Source organism: Megascapheus bottae, chromosome 6 (assembly GCF_031878675.1).
Source record: "Megascapheus bottae isolate mThoBot1 chromosome 6, mThoBot2.hap1, whole genome shotgun sequence".
Lineage (NCBI taxonomy): Eukaryota > Metazoa > Chordata > Mammalia > Rodentia > Geomyidae > Megascapheus > Megascapheus bottae.
In genome coordinates this window covers 84,000,932-84,024,501 of record NC_143514.1, presented here as the reverse complement: position 1 = coordinate 84,024,501, position 23,570 = coordinate 84,000,932, and the positions used below count along the sequence as shown (strand labels likewise).

Here is a 23,570-nt window from a genome sequence, read left to right as displayed (position 1 = left end):
TGCTTGGCAGGACACAGCTTATCCGGTCATTCACATCCACGCGGGTAAAACCGCAGGGGGACATCACTGCCCGCTGGGGGCTGAGGTCCGTGGGCGAGGCTGGTCTGGACAGCCCTGGCCCACTAGACCAGCGCTGCACTGTGAGCGGAGCAGGCCCGCAGTACCACACCAGGGCTCTACCCACCCACCCTCCCCACGGCAGACTCATCGAAAAACAGAGCCTTTCCTTCCACAAGGAAATAGTCATTTTATTCTACAAATTTACAAATCAAAACATTTAAAAAATGTGGAGAAGTTGATGGGAAGAGGTCCAAGCCAGGCGTGCTGGCTCCGGAGGTGCCGCGTCCACAGGCTGGGTGGCTCCATCTCAGAACTTGAGGCTGAAGCCGGGGCCGGCCGCTGAGGCCCCCTGGTTGGTGGTGGTGAGGTGGAAGCCAGTCTCCTTCAGGTCGTCATCGCCCTGGGAGGCAGGCAGGGGGTGGGCTCTGTGAGGCTGGTGCCCCCCCACCCGTGGAGACCCCTGCGGTGGGGCCTGTGGTCCCCCTCCAGGCCCGGGCCTGCCGCTCTGCTCACCAGCTGGCTGTAGCCCAGCCCCCCCTCCGGGGGCCGCGGGCTGGTGCCACGCTTCACCCGCTGCTGCTCGCTCTTGGCCGGCCAGGTGGGGAACATGGAGGGGTCGATAGGGAGGGGGGTCTCGCGGAAATACTCATGCTTGAGGCCGTCCTCCGCATTGATCCGCCTCCCTGGGAAATAGGTCAGGAACCTGGGGAGAAAAGCACCAGGCACCCACTGCAGCCTCGGGTCCCAGGGGCGCCGGGCCGGCTGTGGGGGGCGGGGCCCAGGCCCCACTCACTTGTTCATGAGATCGAAGCCCTGGTCCGAGAGCAGGGCCCCGAAGCGCTTGCGGAGGTTGTTGTAGGGGTGCTCACTGAACGTCATCTTCTTGACGGCCGGGAGCTCGTTGTAGCCAGGCCAGATTTTCTCACTGGGGGTCCCCAAGTCCTGGAAGACAGGCGTGTTCCTGCCTCACTGCCACGCGGAGAGCCGGCACGGGCCGTGCTGATGGAGTTACTGAGAGGCCCCTCAGGCTCGGGCCCTGGTCAGGCCCTGACCACCCTGGCCTCTCCCTGGCTGCTCTGGGGGTGCCTGCACAGCCCTACTAGGCCCAGCCCCACCCCGTCCCCCACACCCACCTTGAAAACCTTGTTGATCTGATCAATCTCTGACTTTCCCGGGAACAGGGGCTTCTGCGTCAGCAGCTCTCCAAAGATGCAGCCCACAGACCACATGTCCACCGCCGTGGAGTACTCCTGGGGTCAGGGGGGGTGGCTCAGGCTGTACCCTCTGGGTGGGGTCGCCCCACCCCCAGCCCCAATCAGGTGGTCTCAGGTGGACTCACCTTGGCACCAAGCAGCAGCTCGGGGGCTCGGTACCAGAGAGTCACGACGACGGGGGTGTAGGCCTTCAGGGGAGACCCATACTCTCGAGCCAGCCCAAAGTCGCCAACCTGCAGGGGCAGAGGGAAGCTGTGGGCCCCGGCGTGGGGGGGACGGGGGTGGGGGTGGGGGCGGGGCCCACCTTGAGAATGCCAGCATGGCTCAGCAGCAGGGCAGAGGGAAGCTGTGGGTCGGGGCGTGGGGGGACTGGTGGGGTGGGGGCGGGGGCGGGGCCCACCTTGAGAATGCCAGCATGGCTCAGCAGCAGGTTGGAGGTCTTGAGGTCCCGGTGCAGAATCCAGTTGTCGTGCAGATGCTTCACCCCCCGCAGCAGCTGGATCATCAGTGTCTTCACTTCCCCTGGGGGAGGGCTGGGGTCACAGGCAGGCCCACTAGTGAGCCCTGGACGCCGGCAAGGGCCTCGCGCCCTGCAGGTGAGCCAGCAGCCGCCATCCCAGAGGGCTCCAGGCCCTGGGAGGTCCTTGTGCATGCAGTGTGTGGGGGGCCGGGGGATGGAGGTCAGGCTCCCGCCTCCCGGCAGGGCAGGGCCGGCACTGCCCGCCCCGGCGTGGCTGCAGACAGACCTGGCAGGAAGGGCTGCTTCATGGTCTCCATGAGGCTCTTGAGGTCGTGCTCCACGTAGTTCATCACGATGTAAATCTTGTCCATGTTGCTGCCCACGACGATCTCCTGGCAAGCGGACCGAGGGGCTGAGCACGGCTCTCCCAAAGGCCCCGGGCACAGGCACGGGGAGGCGGCTCAGGAGGCTCAGGGCCTCTCCCTTCCCAGGGCCTTACGCGGACAGTGACGATGTTGGGGTGCTGGGCCTTGAGGATGGTGTTGATTTCTCTCAAGGAGGTGATTGGAAAGCCTTCTTTCTCCTTCTCCATTTTCAGCCGTTTCAGAGCCACGATTTCATCTGGAAAGAAAACCCTGTGGCTAGGCGATGCGTGGTGGTAGAGCGGTAACCCAGGACTCAGAGGCCGAGGCCAGAGCACCGAGGACCCCGGCTGGCCAGGAGGACCCAGCAAGGCTCCCCTCGGGACTCAAGTTTGTGGAGCAGTATTCCTCTGTAAGGATCTTTTCCTAAGAAGAAAAGCTTTGAGCCTGTAATTCATGCGATCTTTATCTCCAGTTAACCAGAAAAAGGGGACACAGGAGTCAGGCACGGCGGTTTCCGCCTGTCATCCCAGCTACTCAGGAGGCTGAGGACCACAGAGCAAAGTCAGCCCGGGCAGGAAACTCCATGAGCCTCATCTCCAGTCAACCACCAGAATACCGGAAGCGGTGCTGTGGCTCAAAGTGGTAGCATGCTAGCTTTGAGCTGAAGAGCTCAGGCCCTAAGTTCAAGCTCCATGACAATATTAAAAAAAAAAACAAAAAACAAAAGGGCTGGGAGTTTGGCATAGTGGTAGAGTGCTTGCCTAGCATGCACGAAGACCCGGGTTCGATTCCTCGGTACCACATGCATAGCAAAAAGCTAGAAGTGGTGCTGAGGCTCAAGTGGTAGAGCTCTAGCCTTCAGAAAGTCCAAGGACACCAAGGACAGTGCTCAGGCCCTAAGCCCAAGCCCAGGACTGGCAAAAAAACAAAACAAAACAACAAAACAAAAAACCCACCAAGGGAAGCCTTGGGCTGGGGGTACACCCCCCAGGGGCCAGGTAGTGGCACAGATACCCAGCTCTGGAAAGAAGCCCACAGTAGAGACGGGACTTGCAGTGGCCAGAAGCCTAGGGCACATGCTCCACTCAAGGCAGGTCACCTGCCACAGCAGAGAGAAGAGCAGAGACAGCCAGGACCTGGCGTCTGCAGGGATGGATGACGGCAGGGTCCCTGCTCAGCCTCACAGAGGCTGCGGGGCACACAGTGACCTGCCTGAAAGCCAGCACGGGACCAAGGAAAGTTCTTGTGGGAAATACAGCATGGTATGCCACTGCCCACTGCACTCCAAGAACAATGCCTGTCCAGGGATTCCCGTCCACCCAAGCCAGATCCTATGGCTGCCGGATCCCTGCCTAACCTGCTTTTTTTTTGCCAGTCCTGGACTTGAGCTCAGGGCCTGAGCATTGTCCTTGGACTTTCTCAAGGCTAGAGCTCTACCACTTGAGCCTCAGCACCACTTCCTGCTTTTTTCTATGTATGTGGTACCGAGGAATCGAACCCGGGTCTTCATGCATGCTAGGCAAGCACTTTAACCACTAAGCCAAACTCCCGGCCCCTTTTTTTTTTTTTGCCAGTCCTTGGGGCTTTAACTCAGGGCCTAGGTACTGTCCTTGAGCTTTCTCAAAACCAGTGCTTTACCACTTGAGCCACTGAACCACTTCTGGATTTTCGGGTGTCTACAGAACCAAGCAATCGAATCCAGGGCTTCATGTATGCTAGGCAAGCACTCTACCACTAGGCTAAAGCCCTAGCCCCCACCCCCTTTTTGTTCTTGGGCGCGAGCTTGGGGCCTAGATGTGGGCCCTGAGCTTTTCTGCTTAAGGCTGGTCTTCTCCTCAACTACACTTCTACTTCCTGCTTTTTCCAACATTAACTGGAAATAAGAGTCTTTGAACCCAGATCCTCAGATTTCAGCTTCCTAAGTGGCTAGGATTTTAGAGGTGAGCACTTTCCCAGCCTGGCACCCCGGGCCCCACCCCGGGCCCCTCACCGGTCTTCTTGTCCTTGGCTCTGTAGACCACCCCGTAGGTGCCCTCCTCAATCCTGTTCAGGCACTGGAACTCCTCCACGCTCCGGCAGCCCTGGTGGGGAGGCAGGGAAGGAGGGCTGAGGAGGGGGTTTCGTCTGTGCTCTCACTGCATGGCAGCAGTGTGCCTGCCCATCAGGAGGAACACCTGCGGCTTGATGAGCAGGAGCCCCCCCTCCCGGGCACTGAGATGCCGGAGGACGGTGGGCAGCCTGGGGCCAGGACGGAGACGCTGATGAACCCTGGGTGGAGCAGACGCCTGGCCCTGCGGCAGCAGTCCAGCCACCAGGGCCACCACACTCCAAGCCCCTCCTCGCCCTGCCCTGCCCTCACACATGATCCTGAGCAGACAACTAGACATCAGCACGGAACCCAGCGCACCTGTCCAGAGGCCACGGCACGAGGGCCATGAGGGGCTTGGAGCTGCTGGCTCCCGCAAGACTTTGCCGGGAAGACCAAAGCACAGGTGGACAACAGGGCACGGATACTGAGGCCTGGCCTGGCTCCCAACACCCAGGCAGGGGCAGGGGCAGGGGCAGGGGCAGGGGCAGGTCCTGACCTGCAAGGCTGGCAGGTACTTGGGCAGCTCCTGCTTGAGCTCAATAGGCGAGAGGGCTGGGGAGTCAGGAACGTAGTCCCCTTCGGTGGGGGCACTGCTCTGAGGGGTCCCCTCTCCCACTTCTTCCTCCCCTTCGTCACTGTCTCCCGAGTCTCGGTCAAAGCGCGACTCTGGAACTGTAGAAGTTAAACCTCATCAGAGAATCCAGAAGCAGCCAGTACCGCCCCACTTCGGTTCGGGGCAGGAAGATGTAGCTCCCCCCCCGCCCCGCCCACAGGGGCTAAGCTCTGGGTGAGTGTAAGACAGAGGGCAGGTGCCACAAAGGTGGGCCCCAGAGGCCCTACCAAGTGAGGGCTCAGCCCAGGCTGCTGCCCAGCAAAGCCTCTGTCCACCCAGGGCTGGGGACATATCCCATATCCCCCTGGCACCCAGGCACAGCAGATGCTCAGATGAATGTCGTCTAGCTAAAGGTTTCTACTAGTCCCCAGGCAGACACTGCAGAGTGGTCCGAGGTGTGGCTACTCTGGGGACACAGCCAGGACAGGAGCCCATGGCAGCCTGCAGAAAAGGCAGCTCAGACAGAGCTGCAAGCCACGGCTGTCCCATGGCCAGGATGGCGCTGGGCACGGCACGCCCACAGCTCCCCGCAGGACAACTGAAGACAAGGCTCTGTTGCAGAAGGGAGGTCCTCACCAACCAAGATGTGGTTTTCATCCTCCCGCTCTCCATCCCCACTCATCTCGTCATCACTCACTTCTTCTGTAAAACAAGAGTCTCTTCTCAGCCCAGGCTGAGCTCTGGCTGTGGAACTCCAGACCCTCCACACGGTGAGATTCGGAAAGGCTGCCACTTTAAGAGCTTTACAAGGACAGAGCTCTACCACTTGAATCATAGCACTGCTCTGGCTCTATCTGTGGATGTGGTACCAAGGAATCAAAGCTAGGGCTTCGTGCACACTAGGAAAGAACTCTACCACTAGGCCACACTCCTGGTCCATGCATTATGTATTTTGTTTCCTGGGGCTTGAACTCAGGGCCTAGGCACTGTCCTTGGGCGTTCTCAAGGATGGCACCCTACGCTTAAGCCAAAGTGCCACTTCCGGCCTTTTCTGTTTTTGTGGTACGGAGAGACTGAACCCAGAATTTCATGCAGTAAGCACTCTGCCACTAGGTCACTTGCTCAGACCACATGCATTAGTTTTGAGGGCCTGGAAGTAGCCTACGACTTGGATCACGCCTTCACAGCCCTCTGATTCAAGGGATGATGCTAGGGCTTGCCTCCACTCTGTTCCTGAGCGCTGGCTCAGAGCCAGCAGTCTACTACTTGAGCTGCAGCTCCATTTGGGGCTTTGCTGTGTAGGCCTCAGACTCCTGAGTGCAGTGAGCCACTGTGCCAAGGCTCCTTTGCAGCCTTTGAATCCTCATGCTTCCCCCATCACCTCAGGCTGGACTGGACCACAATCGCCCTACCAAGGCCCCTGCAGTCGAGCTCATGGACACGAGCCACCGTGCACAGCTTACAGGCTGGGAGGAGAATCTTGCTGACGCAGGCTGGCTTCAAACTGGGGATTTCTGTCTACTCCAGAGTGGGCAGGAACACAGGCACCAACCCCACGCCTGGCCCAGATACTTCCAGCAGCCAATTTCTGAGTCTCATGAAAGTTCCAAAGGGGAATTCAATTTCAATTGGAAGTTCACACCAACTTCAAGGTCGTGGGGCTTGAACTCTGGCCTGGCGCTGCTCCCGAGCTCTTCAGCTCAAGGCTACTACCCTACCACTTGAGCCACAGCACCACTTCTGGTTTTCTAGTGGTTAACTGGAGATAAGGGGCTTTGAACTGTAATCCTCAGTCTCAGCCTCCTGAGTAGCTAGGATGACAGGGTGAGACGCCGTGCCCGGCTTCGGTTATTTTTCTCCATTTCCTGGAGAGCACAACAGACACCATGCAACCTGCCATCTCCTTACCTGCAGACTGCTCTGAGGCCTCCTCTGAGTTGCTCCCAGTTTCCTCCTCCTCTTCCTCCTCCTCTTCCTCTTCCTCCTCTTCCTCTTCCTCTGACTCCTCACTGGTGCTCCCCTCTTCTTCCTCCTCCTCCTCCTCTTCTTCCTCCTCAGAACCTGAGCCCGATTCCACTGGATAAGAAAGCAAAGCTGGGGGTGGGCCATGCTGGCCCACCGTCTTCTACCACCGGCCACCAGCTTACCTGAGGAGGACTCTGCAGAGCTGGTTTTCCTCTCACTGTCACTGATATCCTGCAGGTCAGACAGCAGGTCTCTCTCCTCTGTTTTCTCTTCTTTCACTTGTGAAATAAACCATCAAAGGTGAATTTGGGAATGTTGTGCCAGTCCTGGGCTTGAACTCAGGGCCTGGGCACTGTCCTTGGACACTTTTTGCTCAAGGCTAGCGCTCTGCCACCTGAGCCACAGTGCCACCTCTGGCTTTTTCTGTGCAAATGGTGTGGGGGGAGGACCCCAGGGCTCAGCGCATGCCAGGCAAGCACTCTGCAGCCAGGCCACGGTCCTGGCTGGGGAATGGTTTTAAATTCACAAGATAGCACCACAGGAGCTAAGAGCTGCGCCATGGAGTCAGTGCGGCATCTTCTGCCCTGCAGAGGCCGACAGCCCCTCAGAGGGCACGGGGAGGAGGGAACTGGCCATCTCACCTGGCTTCCGGCCGTCTCCCAGCTCAAAGCGCTCCCTGGGCAGCCTCGTGGGGCTCCGGCTCCAGCGAGTGGCCTTGCCCTTGTCGCTGTAGTCCTCCCTCGCGGTGCGGTGGTGCGCGGAGACTAATGCACACAGGAGAGAGCAGAGAGGACGCTGGCCACACACACTCCCCCGGGAGGCCGGCAGGCCTCAGGATGCCCACACCACACTGCACAAACAGAAGCAATGTTAACAGGGCCACAGCCCACGGGTTTGGGAAGAAAGCGTGGGCTGACCCTGAGGATCGAGGCACCTTCTAGGCTGATCTTCACTGGTCAGGAAGACAGAAAAACAAGAAGAAACTGCCCAGGAGGCAGAGGTGGGGAAGACTGTCAGTCAAAAGCCAGTTGAGGCAGAAGATACCAAGACTCTCTCAACAACAAACCAGCGGGAGGCAGACGCTGGACGGGGTGGCTCAGGCTTCTGATCGTAACTACTCAGGAGGCTGAGACCGGGAGGCTCCCGGCTTGAAGCCAGCCCAAGCAGAAAAGCATGTGAGACTTCACAGCTAAGTAAACATCAAAATGCCAGACTGGGGGACACGGTTTGGGTGGTAGAGTATTTGTCATTAGGGCCAACTGTGAAGAAGAAAAGTGAGTGAAAGTACAAGGCTGACTTCAAGACCTGGAACCAGCACCAAAACGAATCCAGCTCAGCGGAGCCCAAATATAGTAAGCTCAGAAGCACATAAGGTATATTATAATGAAACCGCCCGAAGACAGAGAGCCCTACAGCAGAAGTAGGGACTGGAAGCAGGGCGTGGTGGCTCACGCCTGTCATCCTACCTATTCAGGAGGCTAAGCTCTGAGGATCAAGGTTCAAAGCCAGCCTGGGCACAAAAGGACCTGAGACTCTTTATCTCCAATTAACCTCCAGAAAACGGGAAGTGGGGCTTGGCTCTAGGGTAGGGTGGTAGCCTTGAGCTGAAGAGGTCAGGGACTGCGCCCAGGCCAAGTTCAAGCCCCATGATGCACAAATAACTAACTAACTAACTAACTAACTAAACAGTAGGGACTGGCCCCACACAGCAGCCTTGGGTCCAGATTTACATGCCACCAGAGACCAAGGCCAGGGGACAACAGGCTGATGGGATCTGAAAGAAGTGAGGGAGAAATCAGACATTGCCAGTGAACAAGTGATTTGGAACTGCAAATCTGAGGACTGTGATTCAAAGCCAGCCCACGTAGGAAAGCCCCTGAGATCCCTTTACTCAGTTAACTAGCAGAAATTGGAAGTGGACATGCAGCTCAAGTAGAACCGGAGTAGTACCAGCCTTGTGTAAAAAAGCTCACAGAGGCCAGGCGCAGTGGCTCACACCGCTATTCAGAAGGCTGAGATCTGAGGATCACAGTTCAAAGCTAGCCCGGGCACTGAGAAGTCCAGGAGACTCATCTCCAATTAATCACTACAAAACTGGAAGTGGTGCTATGGCTCAGGGGTAGGGCAGTAGCCTTGAGCTGAAGAGCTCAGGGACAGCACACTGGTCCAGGGTTCAAGCCCCATGACTAGGGGGGAAAAAAAAATCAGGGATGGGCTGGGAATTTGGCCTAGTGGTAGAGTGACTGCCTAGCACGCAGGAAGACCTGGGTTAGGTCCCTCAGTACCAGATACATAGAAAAAGCTGGAAGTAGTGCTGTGGCTCCAGTGGTAGAGCCCTAGCCTTGAGAAAACCCAAGAACAGGCCCTAAGTTCCAGGCGCAGGAGTGGAAAAACAACAACAAAAACATAAAAGCCCAGGCCCCGAGTTCAAGTCCCAGAGCTAGAACATTAAGAAGGGGGGATGGGGAAGCAATTTTAAACATCAACAGTGTAGCTGCTATCAAATCAAATTGTTACTGCCCTAGAAGCTTTAAAAATAAGCAAGCAGTCCTAGAAAAGGAGAATCACAACATACGTTTGCACACACACTTCCCCCAGAACCATTATGCAAATGACAATGGCACTGACGAAGGCAGAGGGCTAAGAGGCGTCAGCGTACAACCACAACCCTCGCAGAGAAAATCCACACAGCACCCAACTCCATCCCTCACGCCACCCAGCCAGACTCCTGGGGAAGACTGGGAGCTACTGCAGGACAGGTCTGAGGGCTGCGCCTGCGGGAAATGGCGAGATCACACTCCTGACACCCGAGTGAGTCCAAGGGACGCTGTCCCGGATGGCCTGCGACGAACAGAGGTCTGGAGACGGGGAGCAGATGTCCAGCTGTGTGTGCAGGCCTGTGGCTGCGACGGCACCCCCAGTGTCTGGGGACCCACCTCATAGAGGTGGGCTCTCTCAGCCCGTACCTTCCCTGCGGGCCTCTCGCTCCTTGCGCCGCTCCTCAGCCCGCCGCTCCCGCTCCTTTTGTTCACGCTGCTCCTTCTGCTGCTCCCTCATCTTGCGCTCCCGCTCCCGCTTCCTCTCTAACTGCTCCAGGCGGTCCCTGGAAGAAGCACGCCCAGCCCTTGCTCCTCTGCACGACCCAAAGCCTGCTTTCCTTCCTGGCGTGGCTGTGCACACAACACGTGTCTGCTCTTGCTCTCTCCTGCTTCGCCTTGTGGGGTATGTACAAGTGTGGCCTGTTGCCCACCTCCCTGCCTGAGCACACACTGTCCACCACAGGGTAGCCAGCACGAGCTGGGAACTTGCACACAATGGCCTGTCCTCCCACACAGCCACACACTGCCTGCCTCCCTGACCCTTTCATACTGTCTTTCCATGCTGGGTGTCCATTACTACCTGTCAGGCTACCAGCTTCAAGCTTTCCTGACCGGGGCTTGACCATGACTGTAGCTAGAGTCCTCTCTTGTGGGAGTCTGGCCCTTGGGAAGCAGGCACCAAGCCTCGAGTCCCAGCTACCAAGTGGGACCCCGGCAGACCCCAACATCCTTGCCCCAACCCACTGTACAGAGCTGATACACTCAGGGAACCAGGACTTCCACGTCACCTCTCATGACCTCAAAGGGGGAGACAACATCATGTATTCCTGGAGCTTTATCTTCTTTCAGTTCAGATCCAGGTGTCTTAAAAGACACAGTGCAACATACACCCGCCAGGAGAACTGTCTCCAGTGTCATGTGCCTACCATAACCTGGAGGTGAATCTGCTTTCTCCCCACAAGTTCCCATCCCTCTCCCGCTCTGAGGGAGACCACAGCCTCACCTCTCTCTCCTTGAATGTTCTCTTGCCAGTTCCCTCCTTTTCTGCCTTTCCCATTCCCGGCGGGCTTTGTCCTGCTCTTCTCGATGTCGCTTCCGACGTTCATGTTCTCTTTCTTTTTCTTTCACTCGAGCATGCTTCCCTAAAGAGATAAAGCACTTTTCATTCCAAGAAGCTCAATTTTCAATAATTCAACGTGAAGGCTAGGGAATATGGCTTAGTGGTAGAGTGCTTGCCTAGCATGTATGAAGCTCTGGAAGAAACTGAAAAATACAGAAGACACACCAGGGCTCAAGTGGTAGAGTGCTAGCCTTAAGCAAAAGAAGCTCAGGGATAGTGCCCACTTCCTGATTTCAAGCCCAGGACTCGCACAAAAAAAATAAAAAATTGGGGCCGTGAGTTTGGCCTAGTGGTAGAGAGCCTGCCTAGCATATATAAAGACCTGGATTCCATTCCTCAGTACATAGAAAAGAAAAAGTTGGAAGTGGTGCTGTGGCTCAACTGGTAAAGCTCTAGCCTTGACAAAGTCCAAGGACAGTGCTCAGACCCTGAGTTCAAGGCCCAGGACTAGCAAAAGAAAAAGACAAAGATAAAATTAAAATAAATAAATAAATAAATAAAATAAAATAAATAAGAAAATGGGTCGTGTGGCTATGAGTCATGGGGTAGGGTAGAAGCCTTGAGCTGAAGAACTCAGAGACCAGTTGTAGGGTGATAGCCTTGAGCAGAAGAGCTCAGGGACAGTGCCCAGGCCCAGAATTCAAGCCACCTACTGGGGAAAAAAAAATTAAACAGGGTTTAGTGGCACATGCCTGTAATCCTACCTACTCAGGAGGCTGAGATCTGATGATGGCAGTTCAATGCTGGCCCAGGCACTAAAGACCATGAGACTTTTTTTTTTTTTTGCCAGTCCTGGTTTTGAGCTCAGGGCTTGAGCATTGTCCTTGGACTTTCTCAAGGCTAGAGCTATACCATTTGAGCCTCAGCACCACTTTTGGCTTTTTTCTATGTAAGCAGTACTGAGGAATCAAACCCTCGTCTTCATGCATATTAGGCAAGCACTCTACCAGTAGGTCAAACTCCTGGCCCGACCCAGTCTCTTAATTCCAATTAATCACTAGAAAATAGGAAGTGGTGCTATGGCAAAAGGGGTAGGGCAGTAGCCTTGACCTGAAGAGCCCAGGGACAATGCCCTGGCCCAGACTCAAGCTCTGTGACTGACAATAAATAAATGAATTAGGTAAATATTTAAGTGACTTAAAAAAACAGCCGGGCATGGTGGTTCACGACTATAATCCTACCTACTCAGGAGGCTGAGATCTGAGAATCAAGGTTCCAAGCCAGGCCCAGGCACAAAAGGACCCGAGATTCCAATTAACCTCTAGAAAACAGGAAGTGGTGCTGTGGCTCAAGGGGTTGGGCGGTAACCTTGAGCTGAAGAGCTCAGGGACAGTGCCCAGGCTGAGTTCAAGCCCCATGCCCCACCCCACCCCCAAAAAAGCCCCAAGGATGAGAGTGTGGCCTAGTGGAAGATTCCTTGCCTAGCCCTGTGTTTGATTCCTTGGTACCAACTACATAGAAAAAGCAGGATGTGGTGTTGTGGCTCAAGAGTAGTATGCTAGCCTTGAGAAAGTACAAGGACAGTGTCCAGGGCCTGAGTTCAAGCCCAAAGATTGGCAAAATAAATAAATAAATAAATTTAAAAATGGGGCCGGGAGCGTAACCTAGTAGTACAGTGCTGGCCTAGCATGCATGAAGCCCTGGGTTTGATTCCTCTGGGCCACATACTCAGAAAAAGCTGGAAGTGGTGCTGTGGCTCAAGTTCCAGAGTGCTTGCCTTAAGGACAAAGTGTCCAAGGACAGTGCCCATGGACTGGCAAAATAAATAAAGCCCCAGATATGATCAGATGCTGTCAGCTCACACTAGTTACCCAGGAGATTTTCTGCAGTTCAAAGCCAGTCCCGGCAGGAAATTCCATAAGACTCCCATCTCCAATTAACCACCAGAAAACTGGAAGTGCTCATGCCCTAAGTTCAAGCCTCATAATCACAAAAAAGGGGGGGGGGGCCTCTAAGTCAGGTGCTAGTGATTCATCTCTGTAATCCTAGTTATTAACGAGGTTGAGATCTGAAATTATTGGTTCAGGGAAAGCTTGGGCAGACAAGTCATATAGATTCTTTATCTATGATTAATCAGGAAAAAATTAGAACTGGAGGTGTGGCTCAAGTGACAGAGTGCCAGCTATGAATAGAAAAGCCAGGTAAGATCACGAGGAACCCAATACTAGGATAAGGAAAAAAAAAAAGGCCTCTAAATCAAAACTGTCACCAAGCCTAAGCAATTATTTGACTTAACCTAAAAACTTTTTCACGTGTATTCCCTCTACATACTGTGATTAATTTTATATGTAAGTAAATCCCAAACAATACAATGAAATAGAAAAACAAAACAAACAAAAAAACAACACTCAAAGGAAAATGAGCATTATTCTCCCCCCACCCCCTAATCCTGGGGCTTGAACTCAGGGTCTGAGCACTGTCCTTGGACTTTCTCAAGGCTAGAGCTTCTACCACCTGAGCCACAGCACCACTTCTGGCTTTTTTTATGTATGTGGTACTAAGCAATTGAGCCCAGGTCTTCATGCATGCTAGGCAAGCATTCTACCATTAGGCCAAACTCCCAGACTAATAATTATTATTATGTTTTTAGCTAAAATTTCATTGATCTTTTCTTTTAGATGATAGGTCAGGAGGAAAACAAATACACGTGAACATGGAAGAATCAATGCTCGTACCTCCTTCTGCAGAGTGGCTCCGATGCCTACGCTTCTCTTTCCTTTTCTCATCTTTTCTGTGATGGGCCTTTTCTTTCCGAGACATTTGCTGGGGTGGTTTGATGGCAAGAGAATCATCTTCCTCTCCTCTGAAATGAAGCCACAACAGGCTGGAAAGCTTGCAGGGCACCAGGGCACCCGCTCTCAGAAAAGAGTCACAATGAAATAAGGCAGAACCTGAACTATCATTTAAAGAGACATGCGAGCCAGCGGCTGGTGGTCATTCCTGTAATCCTAGCTACTCTGGAGGCTCAGATCAGAGGATCATGGTTCAAAGACAGCCTAGGCAGGAAGTCTGATTCTTATCTCCAACTAACCAGCAGAAAGCCAGAAATGCAGCTGTGGTTTCAAGTGGTAGAGTGCTAGCCCTGCGCACAAAAGCTCAGGGACGGCACTCAGGCCCCGAGTTCAAACCCCAGGACTGGCAAATAAAGAAAGTAAATGCTCCAGGAGGCACTGGTGGCTCACGCCTGTACCCCTAATTACTTAGGAGGGTGAGATCTGAAAAAGCCAGCCAGGGCAGGAAAGCCTGTGAAACTTTTTTTTGGGGGGGAGGGGGGGCAGTTGTGAGGCTTGAACTCAGCCTCTGTGTGCTCAAGGCCAGTGTTCACCCACTTGAGCCATAGCACTACTTCTGGCTTTTTCTGCTTCATGCATGCTAGGGGAGCACTCGACCACTGAGCCACATTCCAGCCACTTGTGAGAATCCAAATAACTCCCAGAAAACTGAAGGCAGTGCTGTGTCTCCAGGTGGCAGAGCACCAGTCTTGAGACAGAGAGTAAGGGACAGCCAGCACACACACACCCACGTGCCCACAAGTGCACAAACGTGCAGTGCCTCTCACATCTTCAGCTGAGTCCACACCGTCCATAGCCTCAAAACACTCCCGCTGCCTTGACTGCTGGTTGTATTTGCTTTACCTCACGACGAGGAAGACACTAATGACAAGACACCACTGAACAGAATGACATGTCTGGGCATGAATCTTTGTTGTTGTTGTCGGTTGTAGGGCTTAGTGGGGCTTAAACTCATGACCCAGGCACTGCCCCTGAGGTTCTTTTGCCCAAGGCTAGCGTTCAACCACTTGAGCCACAGCACAACACCATTTCTAATTTTTTGGTTAATTGGAAATTAGAGACTCGCAGCCATCCTTGCTTGGACTGGCTCTGAACCACAATCCTAATTACAGTATTTCTGCCAGTGACCCCTCTGCTTTCTACTTTCGAGTACTTCTGTAAAATATTTTACTATTATTACTTTTTTGTTGTTGTTGTTGGGTCATGGGGCTTGAACGTTGTCCCTGAGCTCTTCAGCTCATCGCTACCGCCCTACCCTTGAGCCAAGCCCCACTTCCCGTTTGCTAGAGGTTAATCGGAGATAAGAGTCTCAGGTCCTTTTGTGCTCAGGCTGGCTTTGAACCTTGATCCTCAGATCTCAACGTCCTGAGTAGCCAGGATTACAGCGTGTGAGCCAGTGAGCCTGGCTTTTTTTTTTTGCCAGTCCTGGGCTTGGGCTCAGGGTCTGAGCACGGTCCTTGGACTTTCTCAAGGCTAGAGCTCTACCACTTGAGCCTCAGCACCACTTCCAGCTTTTTTTTTTTTACATGTATGTGGTCCAAGGAATCGAACCTGGGTCTTCGTGCATGCTAGGCAAGCACTCTACCACTAGGCCAAACTCCTGAGCCTGGCTTTTTAATTGCTGGTCCTGGGGTTTAATCACAGGGCTTTGAAGTCTGTCACAGCTTTTTTTTTTTTTTTTTTTTGCCAGTCATGGGGCTGGAAGTCAGGGCCTGAGCACTGTCCTTGGGCTTTTTCAAGGATAGATGTCTGCCACTTAAGCCACAGTACCACTTCCAGCTTTTCCTGTGAATGTGGTACCTGAGGAATAGAACCAAAGCAGAGTCTTCGTGCATGCTAGGCAAGCACTCTACCAGTAGGCCAAACTCCTGGCCCTTCTCCCTAATCTTCTGCAGGAAGGCTTACACCACTGGATGCATACTTTAACTTCTTGCTTTTTCCTAATTAACTGGAGAGAAGAGACTCAGGTAGGGCCGGGAGGGTGACCTAGTAGAGTGCTTGCCTAGCATGCACAAAGACCCAGGTTGGATTCCTTGTTTTCACATATACAGAAATAGCCAGAAGTGGTGCTGTGGCTGAAGTGTAAGAGTGTTAGCCTTGAGGAAAGCGCAAAGACAGTGCTCAGGCTCTGAGTTCAAGCCCCAAGACTGGCAAAAAAAAAAAAAAAGTCTCCGGTGTTTTTCCACTTTAGGGTGGTTTCCATCACCATCCTCAGATCTCAGCTTCCTGAGTAGGAAGGGTTACAGACCTGAGCCACTGGTGCTGGTCTACTGGTATAAAATCTCATGCATGCAACACAGGGCCAACAGTGCTGGCTTCACTGAAAACCCATCACAAAAGGAAGGAAGCATGTCAGGAGCCTGTCCTAGTGTGTTTTCCTAGCATGCACAAAGCCCTGGGTTCAATTCCTCCGGAACACATACACAGAAAAAGCCGGAAGTGGTGCTGTGGCTCAAGAAGTAGAGTGTCAGCCTTAAAGTTCAAGGAAGGGCCAGGAGTTTAGCCTAGTGGCAGATTGCTTGCCTAGCATGCACAAAGACCTAGGTTCGATTCCTCGGTACTATATACAAAGAAAAAAAGCCAGAAATGGTCTTGTGGCTCAAGCGGTAATGTTCTAGCCTTGAGAAAACCCAAGGACAGTGCTCAGGCCCGGAGTTAAATGCCCAGGACTGGCAAATAAATTAAAAAAACAACAACAAAGAAAATCCCAAATCCTCAAGGAAGCCAAGCACAGTGGCTCTCACTCCTGTAATCCTAGCTACTCAGTTGGCTGAGCTCTGAAGATCAAGGTTCAAAGTCAGCCTGGGCACAAAAGGACCTGAGACTCTTATCTCCAATTAACCTCTAGAAAATGCCAAGTGGGGCTCGGCTCAAGGGTAGGGTGGTAGACTTGAGCTGAAGAGCTCAGGGACAGCGCCCAAGCTGAGCCTGAGACAGAGCCAAGTCTGAGTTCAAGCCCCGGGACCCCCTACCCCCCACAAAAAGTCACAAATATCAATGCTGGCTTGGCAGGGCACTTCCCAGCCTTCTCACCTGTCCTCCATGGAGTCCTCTCTCCTGTAGGGCGAATTCCTGATTGTGATCTCCATTCGGTGATCTCTCAGCTCCCCTTCCTCCAGGGAGTCCCGCTTGGAATCCCTGTCATCAGACTAAGAGGACAGACAAATCACTTTTGTATAAAGTTTCTGAGACACGGTCTGACTATATGTCCTAGACTGGCTTTAACTGAAGTTATTCCTGCTTTAGGATCCAAAATGCTGACATTATAGGTATGGGCAAACATACCAGCTAAATGCTTTATTTATTTATTTTTTTGCCAGTCCTACACAGTGCACAGGGTCTGAGCACTGTCCTTGCATTTTCTCAGGGTTAGAACTCTACCACTTGAGCCTCAGTACCACTTCCGGATTTTTTCTACGTATGTGGTACCGAGGATTTGAACCCGGGTCTTTGTGCATGCCAGGCAAGCTCTCTACCACTAGGCCCAACTCCTAGCCCCTAAATGCTTTTAAATAAGTAAATAAATATGTGTGCCTATACTAAGGCTTGAACTCAAGACCTAAGTTTTTTCACTCAAGGATGGAGTTCCTACCACTTGAATCACAGCTTCATTTCTGGCTTTTTTTGGTGGTTAACTGGAAATAAGAATATTATGGGTTTTCCTGACCAGACTGGCATTGAATTGTGATCCTCAGGTCTTAAGTCTACTGATTAGCTAGGATTATAGGAGTAAACAAGCAACTCCTGGCTGCTAAGTGGTTTAATTTACTTATTTGGATGGCCCTGGGGCTTAAACTCTAGGTCTGGGTGCTGTTTTTGAGCTTTTGTGTTCAAGGGTAGCATTCTATCATTTGAGACACAAGTTTGAGCCATAATTACACTTCTGGATTTTTTATTTTTTTGTAGTTTAGGGGTGCTAAGAGTCTCCCGACAGGTCAGGAGTGTGGCCTAGTTGGTACAGTGCTCGGCTAGTATACACAAAGCCCTGGGTTCAATTCCTTGGTATACATATACAGAAAAAGCCAGAAGTTGATGCGATGGCAGAAATGGTAGAGCGCTAGCCTTAAGAAAACTCGAGGACAGTGCCCAGGTCCTGAGTTTAAGTCCCAGGACTGGCAAAAAAAAAAAAAGTCTCCTCACTAGGCTGGCTTCAGATCATCAGATCTCAGTCTTCTTAAAAGCTAGAATTACATGTGTGAACAACAGGCTCAGTGTATTTTAATGTTAAACATTCTACCAGTATACCAAAATAAGCATACCCACACTTTGGTTGAATTGATGTTACAAAATTGAAAGAAGAAAATTCTTCAAATCCCATATTACTGTCTCTAATCTAAAACCTGAGATGGAAAACTTAAAACCAGCATGTATGACAAAGGGCAATAGGATCTATACTAAGTAGGGGCAGGGAGTTTAGCCTAGTATGCACGAAGACCTGGGTTTGATTCCTCAATACCACATACATAGAAAAAGCTGGAAATGGTGCTCTGGCTCAAGTTCTAGAGCTCTAGCCTTGAGAAAAGTCCAATGACAGTATTCAGTCCCTGAGTTCAAGCACCACGACTGACCAAAAAAAAAAAAAAAAAAAGACTCTATTCCAAGTATTTTTTAGCTGCCCCTAAACCAACACTGAGGCTTAAGGCACACTTATGCACCAAATATTTCACGACAGTTCACATAGCATTTATGTATACTTTAAAACAATCTTTTTCTGACCTTTTCAAAAGAGGTACTTAAGCTAATGCCTCATATCCAAAATGAAAAGAGCCTTTCTGAGCATGTGATTACACAAACTAAGAAAAATATAAAACACATATTAATACCCAGATACATTCCACTATATTAAAAATACTTGAAAATGGTATTATGACTATGCTAATAGTGAAATGAGAAAAATTAGTCCAGGTGTGCTAATGACTCTAGGTTCAAACATTTTGTTCTCCGGTAGACATTTTCATTTAGACACATCTTCACTGCGTTATCAACTTGCTGTCAATGTAAAGTGATCACATGAACGTTTTTGTTAAGTTTTAGAACAGATTTTGGGCTCACCTGTGACATTTGGAAGTACAAAAGAACTTCACCGAAGAAGCGTTGTTCTAATGGAAAAATGAGGGCAAAGAAATTAAATTTCCTTTAAGGAACCCACCAACTTAATAAACATGGCTTACATTTTTTAAGCGTTTTATCTCTGCTTTCTCCTCTTGTTCTTTCCTTCGTTTCTTTTCTTGGAGAATTTCATCTAAAGTTTTCACCTTCCAAGAGTCCTTTTCATCACCCATTTGAATTAAAACACTGCAAAAAGAAAAACCATTCAAGCATCCCGGGTACGCGGCAGGCCCCCGGCGGGTGCCTGCTGTCTGCGTCGGGGTCAGGGAGGCGCTCGGCGTCGCCCGTCTAGTCTCCACTTGGTCCACAGAGTGGAAATCGCGCCTACCGAGTGGCTTTGCGGGAGGACGGAAGAGCCTCGTTCAAGAGGCAGCCGTGCGCGGGGCCGGCGTCCGACCAGCTCTGCCTCCGACGTGCCGGGAGGGGATCGGAGCCGGCGCTGCGGCGAGCGGCGCGGCCGGGCCTCGGGGCCTCGGGGCCGGCTCCGGGGAGCGCCGCGCTCGCCGCCCCTGCCACCCCTCGCTCTGCCCGCCGTCCCGAGCCCCGCGCCGCCCCGCGCCCTCGAGCCCGAGCCGCCCTTCGCTCACTCACCCCTGCGCCGCGGCCGCCGCTGTGCCGGTCCCCGAACTTGAGAAGAAACAGCGCCTGGAGAACGCTCGGGCGCCGTCACTTCCGGGGAGGGCGCGGGGTGATGACGTTGACGAGCGGGCGCGTCATCGGCTGGGCGACCTGAGCGCGACGACGTCACGCGGTCGTCGCGGGCCGGTGACGCTCGAGGGGACGCAGCGAAGTAGTTCCGGCGCCTCCCTTAGGCGTCGGCGGTCCGGGGAGCTTCGCCGCGGAGGCCGCCGGTGCCCCCGGGCCGCTGATGCGGCCGTCGCGGGCCAGCCAGGTAGGGGGTGGTCCCTGCCGCCTGCCTGCCCCGCTCCCCGCCGCGACCGCCGCGCGCCCGGCCTCCGCCATCCCCCCTGCTGTGTGCGTGCGCGCCCGTCCTGGGCTTGAACCCGGGGCGCTGTCCCGGCCTGCATTCCCGGGCCCGACCCTGGGCCCAGCCCCGGCCCCAGTCCCCAATCCCGACCCCAGCCCCAGCCCCGGCCCCCAGCCTCGGGCCCCAGTCCCGGGCCCGGCCCCAGTCCCCAATCCCGGCCCCCAGTCCTGGGCCCGGCCCCAGCCCCAGCCCCGGGCCCAGCCCCAGCCCCAGCCCCCAGCCTCGGGCCCCAGTCCCGGGCCCGGCCCCAGTCCCGGGCCTAGCCCCAGCCCTGGGCCCGGGCGCGAGCCCCCAGCCTCGGGCCCCAGTCCTGGGCCCAGTCCCGGGCCCGGCCCCACCCCCAGTCCCAGCCCCAGCCTCGGGCCCCAGTCCCGGGCCCGGTCCCAGCCCCAGCCCCAGCCTCCGGCCCCAGCCCCGGGCCCAGGCCCAGCCCCAACCCCAGCTCCGGCCCCGGCCCCAGCCCCAGCCCCAGTCCCAGTCCCAGCCCCGGGCCCAGGCCCAGCCCCAGCCCCAACCCCAGCCCCGGGCCTTGTCCGGGCCCAGCCCCAGCCCCGGACCCCCTCTACGACAGACAGCCCGGGACACAGAAAGGCTCCCGCCTGCCGTCCCCGCCACTCCCAGCTCACTGCAGACCGGGGACGCCCTTCTCCAGTTAACCTCTAGAAAATCTCAAGGGGTGGCGCGCTAGCCTTGAGCCCCAGCGCTCAGGGACAGCGACCAGGACCAGAGTTCAGCCCGACGACCCACGAAAGAACAAGTGTGGCCCGGGAGTGTGGCCTAGCATGCACGAAGACCCAGGTTCGATTCCACCCCACATACACAGAAAAAAGGCGGAAGTGGTGCCGAGGCTCACGTGGTGGAGCTCTGGCCTTGAGAAAGTCCAAGGACGGTGCTCAGGCCCTGAGCTCAAGCCCAGGACTGGTATAAAAAAAATAATTTTTAAAGTGTGTGTGTGGGGGGGGTTGATGGTGGGGCCATTGGAATTCTTTTCCTCCCCAAATGATATTTTGTTACCTCCCGAGTTCTCAGATACCTGGAAAAAACATTTTCCCCCTTATCCCTACTGGAAACTGGTGAAGGCACTTGCTATCAACTTTTGGAATAAATGTTTGGTACACAAAGAAAACATAGTAGTATATAACATTTATTTTTTTTTCATAATAAAAGCCTTTGACAGTTGCTTCCATGGCTGACTAATTTATACAAAAATAGGCAGCCACGGGATTAATCACACAGAGCTGTTCATTGTCACCGTAGAACTAAGACTCTTAAGTTATTTTACCAGACCATTTTCTTTTTTCTTTTGCCAGTCCTATGGCTTGAACTCAGGGCCTGAGCACTGTCCTTGGGCTTTCTCAAGGCTAGAGCTCTACCCCCTGAGCCACAGCATCATGTTGGGCATTTTGTTATGTGGTACCAAGGAATCAAACCCTGGGCTTCATCCATGTTAGGCAAGCACTCTACCACTAGGCCATGCTCCTGGCTTAACAGACCATTTTCTAGGATGCACTATTTTACCAACATAAATACTGCAGAATTCACAACAGTTGTATACATTTTTTTGGACTTTTAGTTGTTTTGTTTGCTATAAACAAATATGCCTGGTCTGAAGTAGACAAGAGTAGTTCTCAAGTTTTGTGGGTTTTTTTTTTTTGGCAATGCTGGACTGAACTTAGCCTCCCAGATGGTAGGCAAGGGCTGTACTAGAGCCAGGCCTCGGGTGTCCCACACTTCCCTCTGGGTGGATCTCCAGAACTATGCCCTGTCTGGCTTCCAATGCTCCATCCTCCTGCCTGGGGTGACAGCTGAGGTCACAGACATGTAGCGCATGTCCAACCTCAGTTTCTCAGTGTGGGAATGTCATCATGAGGCCCCCGCTGAGAGGAGCCCTACAGCACCATGTATTCAAGCACAAACTCTCATCTAGCTGCAAAGACCCCCAATGCACTTTCCAGAAATGAAAACTTAAAATACAAACGAGACTTTTTCCTGTTGGAATAACTGCAAACAGTGTGAGCCCCACAGAAAACTCAGGGTGTTTCAGAGACCCCAAAGCTGATGGTTCCTAGCTCTGAGCCGCCGTGGGCGTGGCCTGTCGGTGACGACCATCATCTGCTCCTGGATCCCGGCACCGCAGGCCTAGCAGGTTCAAAGCCCCTGCACCTCAAAACAACAAATGGGGAAACTAACCCTAGCCTTTCACGGGGCTGAGATCTGGAGGATTATGGTTCAAGGCCAGGCTGGCCAGAAAAGTGTAAGACTACCACCGCAAAACCATCAGCAGAAAGCAGGGATGGAAGTGTGGCTCAAGTTGTCGAGTATCGGAGGTCTTGCGTTCAATCCTAGAATCCCCCCAAAGGAGTGAGATAAAGAAGTTGCAACCAGGCTGTATTTTGAAAAACAAAGTCCATACCAGAACATAGATGAAAGGCAAAGTTAAATTCTAAAAAAGACTTAATTGGCAATCAAATGTGGTGACCATGCTTGAATTCCGAGCACTTCTGACACTAAGGAGGAATGAGCTCTAGTTCAAGGCCAGCCTAGACTAGCTACCTTGCCTTAAAAGGCAGGAAAAAAATCATTTTTATCGTTAATAACTTCCTTGTTTACTTTCCAAATCAAGGAAACAGTGCAAATACTGTTTGTTTTTGTATGTGCTGGGATAGAACTCAGGCCTCATTTTTTCTTTTTGTGGGTCATGGGACTTGAACTCTGCGCCTGGGCGCTGCCCCTGAGCTCTTCAGCTCAAGACTACTGCCCTACCCTTTAGCCACAGTCCCACCTCTAGTTTTCTAGTGGTTAATTGGAGATAAGAATCTCGAGGTCTTTGATTTTGAACTGATTTTGAACCATGATCCTCAGTTCTTGCTCAGCATTTCCACTCAAGGCTGGCATTCTTAGCACTCAAGTCACACTTCCTAATGTAAATCCTGGGAAGCAATGGAAAGTATATCATTTCGACAGATGTGAAAATGTGCTGTACATCTACTATCCCTGTTGAGCTAAGTGACCTTCTGGAGAGGTGGGAAGCTAAGCATGCTGAATTTGTGGTAAGGTTTTAAGGCACTACTGAGTTCAGCTTCATTTGGCTGATTGTCTTGAGTGTGTGAGGTGTGCTGGTATTACTGCTTAAATTTAGGGCCTTTCATTCTCTCCTGGCTTCTTCTGCTCAAGCTAGTGCTCTACCATTTGAGCCCTGTCAGCTTCTGACATTTTACTGTTTAAGTCTTTTGGGTTTGTGTGTCTACACTGGCTTTGACCCTCGATCAGACTTTAGCCTCCTGAGTAGCTAGCACCACTGGCACCAAGCCGGCTGATACTCTTTTATTTTTTTCTTTCGGCCTCTGATTCACCATATTTATTTTTCTCAAATTAAAGACACATTTTGGATTGTGCAAGCGTATTCTCAACTTCCCAAGTAGATATATAATGCTGATATAGAGGAATTTATGATTAAGAGGGAAAAAACCCCTACTTTTAAGGCCAGGCCCTGTGTACATGACTGTGATCTGATCCTTGGGAGGTGGGGATAGGTTTGAGGCAAATGAGGAAAAAGGTTAGCAGGCTCTCAATTCAACAACGGAGGACATGCACAGCTATGCCCCAGGGATGCCCTCTCCAAAGACACCCAACAGCAAAAGGGCTGCGGGGCTCACATGGTAGAACACCTAGCTGCAAAGTCGAGGCTTCCCCAGCAGTTTTTTTCCCCCCTCTTTTTGTGGGTCATGGGACTTCAGCTCTTGGCCTGGGTGCTGTCCCTGAGCTCTTCAGCTCAAGGCTGCCCCTCTACCCCTGATCCAAGCCCTATTTTCTAGTGGTTAACTGGAGATAAGAGCCTCATGGACTTTAGTGCCCGGCTGGCTTTGAACCTTGATCCTCCGATCGCAGCCTACTGAGTAGCTAGAACGACAGGCGAGAGCCACAAAGCCCAGCTCCCCAACGCTTCTGATGGCATTCATCCGTGGAACAGGGCCTCACACGTCCCCGGAGAGGGCTGCACCACTCAACTACAATCCAAACTGATCTAGGTGTCTGT

General features: G+C 52.9%; 1 protein-coding gene across 3 annotated transcripts; it reads right to left on the bottom strand.

Moving 5' to 3' along the window:
- Positions 1–222: 222 nt before the first annotated feature.
- Positions 223–19,234, bottom strand: Cdk11b (cyclin dependent kinase 11B). Of its 3 annotated transcripts, none has more exons than XM_090336008.1 (20): positions 19,138–19,234; positions 18,609–18,732; positions 16,471–16,586; positions 13,321–13,469; positions 10,529–10,667; positions 9,673–9,809; positions 7,348–7,470; positions 6,889–6,984; positions 6,650–6,817; positions 5,378–5,443; positions 4,685–4,860; positions 4,090–4,180; positions 2,234–2,355; positions 2,021–2,126; positions 1,675–1,796; positions 1,400–1,507; positions 1,194–1,310; positions 854–1,002; positions 574–763; positions 223–460 (listed from the first exon to the last, which is right to left on the bottom strand). In XM_090336008.1, exons 2-20 carry the CDS (start codon positions 18,717–18,719, stop codon positions 368–370), a joined length of 2,379 nt encoding a protein of 792 aa, XP_090192134.1. In that variant the 5' UTR covers positions 18,720–18,732; positions 19,138–19,234; the 3' UTR covers positions 223–367. The 3 variants fall into 3 exon arrangements, with proteins under 3 accessions (XP_090192134.1, XP_090192135.1, XP_090192136.1); XM_090336009.1 differs by having other exon boundaries at positions 13,321–13,448; XM_090336010.1 differs by lacking the exon at positions 19,138–19,234 and adding an exon at positions 18,490–18,536 and having other exon boundaries at positions 18,609–18,700.
- Between the last annotated feature and the right edge of the window lie 4,336 nt (positions 19,235–23,570).

Excerpts from the sequence above, each read along its gene's own strand:
- Cdk11b (XM_090336008.1), bottom strand. The coding sequence starts at position 18,719 with ATGGGTGATGAAAAGGACTCTTGGAAGGTGAAAACTTTAGATGAAATT. Across the intron at positions 10,668-13,320 it reads GAGCCACTCTGCAGAAGGAG|GGAAGCATGCTCGAGTGAAA; the intron begins GTACGAGCATTG and ends TTATCTCTTTAG. Across the intron at positions 1,797-2,020 it reads GAAGCAGCCCTTCCTGCCAG|GGGAAGTGAAGACACTGATG; the intron begins GTCTGTCTGCAG and ends GCCCTCCCCCAG.